This window comes from Talpa occidentalis, unplaced genomic scaffold (assembly GCF_014898055.3).
Source record: "Talpa occidentalis isolate TD23 unplaced genomic scaffold, MPIMG_talOcc4v2.1 talOcc4.16, whole genome shotgun sequence".
Classification (NCBI taxonomy): Eukaryota; Metazoa; Chordata; class Mammalia; order Eulipotyphla; family Talpidae; genus Talpa; species Talpa occidentalis.
In genome coordinates, this window is record NW_023601653.1 from 67,063,233 (window position 1) to 67,073,916 (window position 10,684).

The window sequence follows — 10,684 nt, forward strand, 5'->3', positions numbered from 1 at the left end:
GATAGTAAAGAAAACCTGAATTATGGTGGGTTCAAACTCATCTTCCCCCTGACAAGGAAATGAAACTACTGGAGATAGAGTTGACCACTCACCTAGCTGGGAATACCCTGAACCACCTTCCTCCTCTGGGAAAAAATTGTCCCACTCATTCCAGGGAAAGAAGGAATTTCAGGAACAGGAAGCTCTTCAACATCATCATAACCATCTTCCGTGGCTCTGACAGGCTGTCCCGGAGGCTCTGGAAATGGACAAGGACTGAGGCTGCACTGGGGGGTGCTCGGACCCTTCTACTTCAGAGATTTCAACAGCTGATACGTATAAGCTCTAGAGTCCAGGGCTGTCTCTGGGCCCTGGGATCAAAATATATTTTATCTCAATATTTTCAGAATTATTTGATTCTTCTACACATTCTTTTTTTTTTAATTGTTTATTTATTTATATAAGCACTGGGTATAGTCAGAAGTGCGGGAGGGTGAGAGAATTCACCAGAGCCAGAGCAGAGAGCAGAACAGGCAGACCGATGAAATACCCTGCTGAGGGGAGCAGCGGGTTAGACAGGAGAGGTGCAGCGGGTGAGACAGGAGAGGTCTGCGCACCATGTGGGACCCTCGCCCGGCGGCCTGGGATCGAACTGGCGCTGCAGAGGCTGCAGGCAGCTTCGCAACCCAGCGCTCAACCGCTGCGCCACTGAGGAAGCCCACTTCTACACATTCTAACGTACTTTCCTAACATGGCCTCTCATACTATAAAGCTTCAACAAAAGCTATTGTAACATGAAACCAGGTACAACATTCAAACACATGCCACAGAATTGTGTATCTTGGAATGAATCTGGACAAAGAGAACCCACCTGCCCACATGCCTCTGAGTCTGTGGGAAACACAGAGCAGGCAGGTTAAGGAAACTTGGTACCTCTTACTCAGAGAAAGGCAATCCCACCAGCCACCACAAAAAAGGGCCTCGGTTTCAATCCACTGAGGGCCATGTTGATCTAAGGATACAATCTCCAGGATCCCTCTGTACATGTCTCATCCCAGGAGCTATACATAGTCACAATCTGGGGAAGATCCAGGAGGAACATTCTCTCTTAGGTCCCCTGTCAATAAGAGTTTCTGGTAGCTGGTAAGTACAAGCACCAGCACTCCATGTTTTCTAGGGCTTAGCAAAATCTATTTTTTGGGTCTTAGTATGTACATGACCCACCAATATCATACCACCTCAAGTGCAAACCACTTCCCAATGTTCACCATGGAAATTCTCAGGATGTCAGTTTCAGATGTTACTGAAAAAAAAATGGCCTTTGAGTCTATAGTAATTAGAAGCATGTCTCCAAATGATTAGAAATAGCTGTGGATACAGAGAACTGGGTCTAATCTTTTCCTTTATCAGGTCAGGGAGAGCAAAAGGTTTTTGTGAGAAAGGAAGAAGAGACTCTTCCCATCCTCAACACAGAAATTCTCCTCAAATGACACTCCTGGTCCTCATCTCCACCATCCAGGGGAAGACCTGTCTCTCCTACCTGGGAAAGATCCAGGGTCTCCCTTCTCCTCATCATCCCCTGAGTAATATGGCAGCTTAGTCATTGAGTCATCAGACAGGTTTCCTGGTGGGGGAGTGGGGGAGAGAAGAACATCACAGACAGAAAACATTTGCCATAGTAAACATTTGCCCAGTGTCAAGATTAAGAAGAAATCTTGAAGCCTCAGTGTTGTAGGGAGAAACTGGAAGCTCCTGCCTTAGGAAGAGGAAAAAGTTTAGAACTGTAATTGTGAAGGGAACCCATGGTCAGCTCAGGAACAACAGGGAGGGCATGGGACATACCTGGGCTGTCTAAAATGTCCTCCTTTTCTGGCAGAGCATAGTTATCAATCTCCTGGTACAAGGCCTCATCTATGACATCTTCGAAAGCAGGTGAGGCTGTGGAAAATGGCATGAGTTCAGAGACTGCCCCTGGAGACAGTACCTACACTAACAGGCCAGGCTGTGGTGCTCTTCAGTGCTCACCTTTGGAGAACCCACTGGGCCCCTTCCTGATCCTTTTAGGTATAGAACTAGATTTCCTGCCACTGACTATGACCTTGCACTCAATTCTCCCTGACACTGTTCTACAGAAATCCATAATTTTTTTGAGATATTTTACAATCAACCTTGAAGTAGGGATTCCACTTTCTCAAATCTTGAAGGCTAGTGTAAAGAAGATGCTATTTGCCAGATTGTGAGGCTCAAGGGCAATACTGGAGCACTTTTTTTGGTATCATAACTGGCTCAACAGCCTTCCCACAACTTCCCTTTAGCATCCCTATGGCCCACCTTGGTGCTCTGCTCTCCCTCTGTGCAGCTGAATCCCCAGGATGACCAGGACCAGAAAGAGAAGGGCCCCCAAGGTGATGCAGAGGACCCCGGGCAGGGAGAAGATGCCCAGGCCTGGAGCTGAGTTTGATCTACTGCCTGAGGACAGAAGAGGACATGAGGTTTAAGAAAAGATTGTAGATCTAGGTGAAACCTTCCCCACCACCACATTTTTTTGCTTATCCACTGAGTCTTATAGACCATGAAGATACCATTCAGATGCAATGATGGGCCTGAACCCCAAGATATGATCCACCCAGATCCTGCCCTCAGCTGTATCAACTGTCTTCTGCATCTGGTTCTAAGGGATCTTTATAAAGTAAAAATGGATAAAGCTGTGGGGCATTACAGCTGCCACAGTTAACACCCGAGCATGGGCCTTTCCTGCACCAAAGAAGTTAATTTTCCAGAAATATGTAGATTCCGTTGTGCATTCCCTGAAAATGTGGGTGTCTCCTCACTCTCATGACTCAGAGAAGAATCACTTACGTGCCTGGGTTGGGGGCACTGTTGTCCTCTCACCTGGAGAGAAGAGAAAGGGAGAGGGGATCAACTACTGAGTTGGGTGGAAAAGTCACAGGGTCACACCTACCATCTCTGGCGCCTTGTTCTCTCCCAGCTCCAGGGGATCAGGCAGCAGCATCCAAGTGCAAAGGTACTCTCAGCAGGTGAGTCAGGAAGAATCTCTAGACTCTTCCAGTACATGTCCCCTCGCCTTCCACCCCCACCAAAAGGAGGGGGTCGCCCACTCACCTGAGCATCTCACTCCGGCGTCCTCCTCGTGCTTGCAGTCGCTCTGCCCCCAGGGAGCCGCAGGGCACTCCCACAGGGAGGACTCCCCGCCCCTGCACCGAACCTCGTCCAGCCAGATGCTGCCATTTCCAGGGCCAAAGGCCGCCGCCCGCGGGGCGTCCAGCGCCGAGCCACAGCCCAGCTGCCCGCACACCACGTGGGCCTCAGCCAGGCCCCAGTAGTCGTCGCACACCGTGCCCCACGCCCCCGCGTGCCACACCTCCACGCGGCCCGAGCACGCGCTGTCTCCTCCCCGCAGGCGCAGCTTCTCCCTGTCTGCAAGGCCAGGGGACCCCAGTTAAGGTCCTGGAGGATGATGGAGCCCCAGTGGGATCCGGGGAGCTGGTAGGGGCTGATGTACCTGTGCATGGGGCTGCAGATGGACAGTCCCTGGGTCTCTTTTCTGTGGAAGCAAAGGGGGAGTGTTGGGTCAGCGACAGGAGGGGCTGGTGTTGCCCCCAAACAAGGTGATCTGCTTCAGTCCAAATGCCAAGGGGAAACACGGGCTTCCTAGTTAATCTAATGGTTGAGGGACTGGATTCTCACTCCATCTTCACCCTCGTCAGCAGCTGAAATTATTTTATCTTTGTCTTGTCTATCAATTCTCCACTCTCCACAACTAACACATGCACACAGATGCAGGTCCACTAGAGAAAGGATCCTACACATCTGACTCACATCTGTGCACCTGCTCATAGCTCAGTGCCAAGTGCCCCAAAGGGCTTCATTCAACAGGTGTGTACAGAACCTTCTGTAAGCACCGGGGAGAGGGGCTTATGAATGTTCACTGAATGAGTAGATGGCTAAAATCTAGTGAAATATAATTCCTTTAAATTGTTTACTAGTAAAATAATAAGGAAAATACAAAATAATATCTATGCTTTGTGGTAATTAAAAAGTGGATACTTTTAAAAATGAGTCCAGACTCAGAAATAATTCATAATCAACCCTACATTTACACTTTTTAAAGTATAAATGGAAAAAATTACATTACAGATCAACCAAGAAGACTAGGAATCTAATTACCTCTTAAAAGTGATCAACTGAAGTAGGAAGATCTGCTTGACTCAAGGTCACTGGCCCCTCAGCAGTGACAGCCAAGAGGATAAACAAATTCCTCTTTAATAGAACTGACTTGTAGGACCCTGCCCAAGAGAGGTCTCCGCTCTGCTCTGCCTTTCAGGGTCGCCTGCATTGCTCACCCCATCCTCCTCCACTTGCAGTGAGGGGATTTTCTCAGCACTGACCAAAGGAAGCTTTCCACTTCTTCCTTTAAAGTACTCTTACTCATCCTTCAGATCTCCATCAAAACAGCACTTTCACAGCACTTCCTAATCCTCATGACACTTGAGCATGAGAGACACAGAGCATGGGGACCTGGCCCTTATTTATTTTAAGGTGTTCAGCATATCATTTGGCTAGCCTTAATTAATTAAAAGTCCATCAGGGGATTATTCACACTCCCCACAGTTTCAATAAAATCGACCTGGTATTTTTCACATGAACTGCTGTCAACACAATTTCCTTCTATTTTCCTCTAAAACAGGATTGGAACATGTGGATTTACCCAACTTCACTCTACATTATCTTAAACTCATAAGCTATATTTGAAAATATAAATCATCACTAGCAGCAATCGCCTACAGGGCAGAGACAGACACATACAACAGTCACCTGCACACGAGATGGAAGCTTCCTCTCCTGAAGAACATGAACGGTCTTTCCAAGGATCAGAAGGACACTGCCAGAGAGAGGTATCAGTTTTCTGACACTGGATTCCATCTACCCACCGGGGTCTAGACCCTTCCCTAGCAGCAACAAAAGAGTTGAGGGTCCCGCTGGCCCCACAGCCAAGCTGTCTGCAGATCACGGACAAGGTCGTGGCGTCCATGGGGCTGCTGCACACACTGCCCCAGGTCCCGTTGTAGAAAACTTCCAGCCACCCAGCACAGTCCTGGTCCTCACTCACCACCCTGAGGGCCAGGAACTCTGAAAGAGAAAAGGGGAGACAAGGCACCGTGAGCACCCCACTCGGCGCTCTGGGCCCTCTGCAGGGAAGGAGCACTGGATGCTGCTTCCTGACAAAACTACAGAATATGAGGAAGTAGTGGGGGGCAGAATAAAGCCCCCCCAAGATGTCTGCATCCTGATTCCTGTGAGTACTATCACCTTACATGTGAATGTGTCACCTTGCATGGAAAAGATATTATACAGATGTGTCCAAGAGAAAGACCTTGGAAAGGTGAGGTTAGCCTGGAACATCGAGGATTAACCAGGTGAGCCCTTTGTTAGATCCACTGTCTTTAAACATGGAACACAATTGGCTTTGGTTAGAGAGAAAGGTGATTGTGGAGAATGGTGAGAGATCTGTAACACTGCTGGCCTGATGATGAAGGAAGGGGGTCTGAGACAAAGAATGCTGACAGTTTCTAGAAGCTTGAAACTGAGTCTTCCACAAGACCTTAGAAGTGATGAAACTATGCTCACACCTTGATTTTAGCTCAGCGATATAGTGTTGGATTTCTAACCTACAGAAATGTAAGATAATATATATAAGTGGTTTGAGGGCGGGAAGAGCACAGGGGACTATGGTGATGGTGCACGGGTGAGTTGGTGGTGGGAATTCTATGGGGACTACACAGGAGAAAAGAAAGCAAACATTGTAAGAATAAGTTAATTAATTAATTAATTAAAAAAATATATATATAGGTTGTTATAAACCACTAATTATGTGTTATTACCAATAAATATTAATATAATAATGTATAATATAATTATTTGTTATAAAACAAGTATAAAGCAGTACAATGAGTGTCAAGATTTTATTAGCATCAGTAACTGAGGAGTGAGCCCTGCTTGGATGTGGAAACTGTAGGACGTGGCTCCCTCAGGAGATGTTGCTGAGAAGGAAGAAACAGAACCTCAGCTGCAACAGGATGAAAGGAAACACCTAATCAGGCACTCCTATAGAAGCTTACTTCTCCTCTATCATTTCAGACTCTGTCCTCAGAGCTCCATCCCCTTCACACCACCAGGCCTGGACAAGGTGCAGTGCAGACCTGAGCAGATGACCCCGGCATCCTCCTTGTGCCTGCAGTCATGGCGCCCCCAGCCCCGGGATGGGCACTTCCACATCAGGGACTCATTTCCTGTGCACTGCAGCTCCTCCAGCCAGATGGGCCCTGATCCCTCCCCGAAGTGAGCAGAGACCGTGGCGTTGAGGGCCTCCCCACAGCCCAGCTGTCTGCACACCACGTGGGCATCACGCAGGTCCCAGCCATCATCACAGATGGTGCCCCAGGAGCCCTGGTGAAGGATCTCCACTCTGCCGGCGCAGCGATGGCCTCCATCTACCAGTCGGAGCTGTGTGCTGTCTGAGGAGAGAGAGTCAGGTGAAGGAGGTGTCTAATCTGGAAAGAGAAGCTTTCCTGGTCCTGGAGGCCCCTCACCTGAGCATCTGGTGGCACCCTCTTCTGAGGCTTCTGAGCCTGCTGGTGGAGACGGGGAGTGGGTACATAGGGGCAGCACCTGCATCTGGTTTCCTGCAGAGCAGCAAGGTCAGAGGCTCAATGGGATTGAGGAGCAGAAAACGGAATTAAACTACACAATAACCTAGTGGTGGGGTCTGAGATGAACTAAGCAGTCATGGCATCATAATTTTAGAGTTCACCTTCTGTTTGGAGAGTTCTGTCTCTGACAGTGCCAAAGTTTCTGCTTTAAGAAAAACACTGTTAGTGAGCTTAGATAAGTGGCAATAATCCAATAGTGTTTGACAGTGTTGCAGAGCTCCTAATGCAGTGAGAAAATTTGGAGCCAGATGCTCAGAGAGAAGCAAAGAGCAGGGCTGAGCCTATTTCCCCTTGAGATTTTTGTCAGCTCAGAGGTCACAGATGTGACTCTGAAAACCTCAGCAGAGATTTAGAGGTAGGAACAATAAAAAGGAAAATACCCAGAATACAGCACAGGACAAAGAATAGAAAATATAAAAGGGGTACAAGAGATAAGGTGAAAACATCTAAGCAGAATGTATATGACATATGTATAAAGACACAAATGAAGAATTAAAGTTAGAAATTTAAAAATCCACAATTACAAAGGGATATTTTATATACCGTGGTAGTTTATAAACATGAGCATAAAATCTTGATATTGTGTCTACTGAGGAGTGAGTTTTATGTTTCCTTCTCTTGCATCTTTCCTGACTGACCTTCATGACTTGCTTGTAGGCAACATAATGCAGTGGAGGCAATGCTGCTGATTTCCTGCATCAGATCAGCAAAGTCTTGCAGCGTCCCCAGCCCCACTGAGGACATGTGCTTTAAGGGAGGTGACCCTGCTGAGCCTGTCCTGGGGAGAGGCTGTCAGTGAGCATCCTGGGTCCCCAGTTCAGGCAGCTCTTGTATGATTTCAGCCTCCCATGACAGTAATGTGAAAACACCAGAGAGAACTGCCAAACTGAGCTTCCCCAAATTCCTGACTCAGGAAATCACAGCAAACTAAGATGTATCTTTGTTTTTGTTGTTAAATTTGGGGGAGAAATTTGTAATTCAACAATATAGTAACCAGGACAGTTGTGTGAATAAAGAGAAAGAGAAACATTTCTCTTCAACTAAGCTTCTCTAAAGAGAATTGCAGGGCCTCCCTGGTGGCACAAGGGATTAAGCACAGCACTATGAAGCTATCCGTGCAGACTCTGCAGCACCAGTTCGATCCCAGGCCAGCCAGGGAGCTACCCACATGGTGCAGCAGACCTCTCCTGTCTCGCCCGCTGCTCCCCTCAGCAGTGTATTTCAGTCAGTCCGCCAGTTCTGTTCCCTACTCTGTCTCCTGTGAATCCTCTCACCCCACCCCTCTGGCCTGTTTCCCAGTTCTTATATGCATAAATAAATATTTTTTTAAATAAATAAAGAGAATTGCAAACATCTGCCTGCAGGACTTGAATATGAATGTTGAGAACATCTTTACTCATAGGAGCCCAGGCTGCTTTCTTTCATGATAAGGCAGTAGGCTAAATCAGTAAGGACTTAGGGAGATTATTATCAGAAGGCTGATGGGTTTTGGGGATGCTGTTAGTGAAGATTCAAATAACATGAAGAAATGTGATTGGCAGTCAGAAAAAAAGTAAAATGGTTGTTTTCCATGGTAGATTTGGAAGTAATGTGTATTTGGACAACAAAAGGAAAACATCTTTATCAGTAACTGACTAAATGGTCAACAAAACAATCAGTAGATATTTCAAATATCTGCATGGTATAGTTTGCAAAATATGCACCTCAAAACAGCAAAATATAAGTTATTCTCAAGAGTACATGGGCCATTTACCAAGACTGTATATTATGGAAAGTGAGTTTCAAATATTTTGAAAGGAAAAAAAAAGAAAAAGTCATGAAATCATATATTTTGACCACAGTAGAACTGCAAGAAAACTAATAAATTCTATTGACATGTATTTCTCATGCAATAAAACACACCAACATTAAGAGTACATGAGGATACATTGTGACAAATGTGTGTACTTACCTAATCCAACACCTTAATCAAGATATAGTTCATTTTCATTAGGCCAGTTTTCCCACAAGCCCCACTTGAGGGACCCAAGCCCCTGAGTGCACGTAGTGCCCCTCTCTCACCTGAGCAGATCACAGAGGCTATGTTTCCACCAGCACAGTCGGGAGCACCCAGGGCAGTCATGGAGCAGTTCCACAAGAAGGACTCAGCCCCCAAGCAGTGAAATTGGCCCCTCCAGACCTGGTCAGCTCCTCCCCTAGTGTGTGCTCCTTCGGGGGTGGACAGGGCGACTCCACAGCCAAGCTGACGACACACAACATGGGCATTGGCCAGACTCCAGTGGGAGGCACAGAGCGTTCTCCAGCGACCAGAAATACTCATCTCCACCTGTCCCTCACACTGAGAGCTGCCATCGTTCATGAGCCGCACTTCTGCATACTCTGGTAGGAAAAGACAGGATTTCAGCCAACAATCTTACTCCAAAGTAAGCAGGGAGGGTGAATCCTGCTCAATACTCACCTGAGCAGACAAGGTAAACAGCCCCGCTGTGGTGGCAGGTGCCTCCTGGGCAGGGCACCCTGGGGCAAAACCAGAGCCCTGGCTCCTTCCCCTCACACCAGAACTCCTCAGCAAAGACCCGTCCACCTGACTCTCTGAAGGGCATGCCCCCCAGGACAGATGCAGCCTTGCTGCACCCCAGCTGTGCACAGATGACCTGGGCGGTGGGGAAAGTGAAGTTCCGGTCAGACACTGGAATCCAGTCTCCTCTGAAATGCACTTCCACTCGCCCTGAGCAGGGCCCATCCCCTCCAGCCAGACGCAAAGCTAATTCTAGAGAAAAAAAAAGTGAGTAAGTGCTTATGACCTGTCAGTGGCATCGGAAACAGTGAGTATAGACATTGGTGTGAATACCTTTCTTTTCTAGGGATGGGGCATGGAGAAAGAATCTGACAGCATAAAAATTACTTTTTCATGAATGAGTTTCTTAAGAGAAATTCAGAAGGATTTGCAGAGCCAGATCGAGGAGCCAGAGAGCTATAGGACTTGAGGACATTGCTCTATAGTGGGCGTTCAGACTTGCCCCCAAGATGGACTAACCCAAAGTTAAAGAGTCATAGCATTAAAGAAGCTAGTGACCTATAATCCAGAGATGAAGACCATTTTAAGATTTTTAGGCTTACAATTCTGGCCAGCTCTCAGGAGCTGGTACTCAAGTGACTGATGACAGGGAAAACCACAAATACTGGATCATGAGTGCTGCCATCCTACAGATAGACTGATGGCTCAAAGAGGAAGTAGAGATATTACAGTCCACTTCTATGGTTTCATATTTTTTGTTACTTTTGGATGGCAAGAATTACAAGAATTTCTTAGATGTCCTGATTCATCTGTGCACAGATTAATTCAGATGTTAAGAAATTCAGAGTCTCACATCAAGAAACAAGAAAGAACTCAAAGAAGCAACTTAATCTCCCATCTCAAAGAATTAGAAAAAGAACAATTGGGCCCTTGTGGCACAGCAGGGCGCTGGGCTGAGAAGCTGCCTGCAGCCTCTGCAGCACCGGTTTGATCCCCAGCTGCTGGGCGAGGGTCCCACATGGCGCGCAGACCTCTCCTGCAGCCCGCTGCTCCCCTCAGCAGTGTACTTTGGTCCTTCTGCCTGTTCTGCTCCCCGCTCTGGCTCTGGTGAATTCTCTCATCCTCCAGCGCTTCTGACTGTACCCAGTGCTTGTATAAATAAATAATAATCTTTAAAAAAAAAAAGGAAAGAAAAAGAACAACTAAAACCCCAAATACCAGAAGGAAGTAATAAAAATCAAAGCAGAAATCAATGAAATAGAAATTAAAAAAAAAAATCCAAAAGATCAAAGAAATCAAAAGTTGATTCTTTGAAAAAAATAAACAAAATAGACAAACTCTAGCCAGCCTAACAAAGGAAAATGGGAGAAAACACAAATAAGTAGGATCATAAATGAAAAAAAGAGAAATTCCAACAGTCAGTAGAAATCAAGAGAATAATCAGAGATAAATATAA

General features: G+C 46.6%; 1 protein-coding gene across 1 annotated transcript in view; it reads right to left on the reverse strand.

Annotated features, from left to right (window-relative positions):
• LOC119247022 (antigen WC1.1-like) overlaps positions 1–10,684 on the reverse strand; it is an 81,878-nt gene that overhangs the window by 70,824 nt on the left and 370 nt on the right. The window contains exons 2-10 of the mRNA XM_054696779.1: positions 9,169–9,480; positions 8,772–9,089; positions 6,591–6,683; positions 6,201–6,515; positions 4,816–5,130; positions 3,103–3,417; positions 2,311–2,448; positions 1,822–1,917; positions 1,520–1,603 (exon numbers count right to left, since the gene is read on the reverse strand). Coding sequence (XP_054552754.1) covers positions 1,520–1,603; positions 1,822–1,917; positions 2,311–2,448; positions 3,103–3,417; positions 4,816–5,130; positions 6,201–6,515; positions 6,591–6,683; positions 8,772–9,089; positions 9,169–9,480 — 1,986 coding nt within the window. The remainder of the gene's footprint in view (positions 1–1,519; positions 1,604–1,821; positions 1,918–2,310; positions 2,449–3,102; positions 3,418–4,815; positions 5,131–6,200; positions 6,516–6,590; positions 6,684–8,771; positions 9,090–9,168; positions 9,481–10,684) is intronic.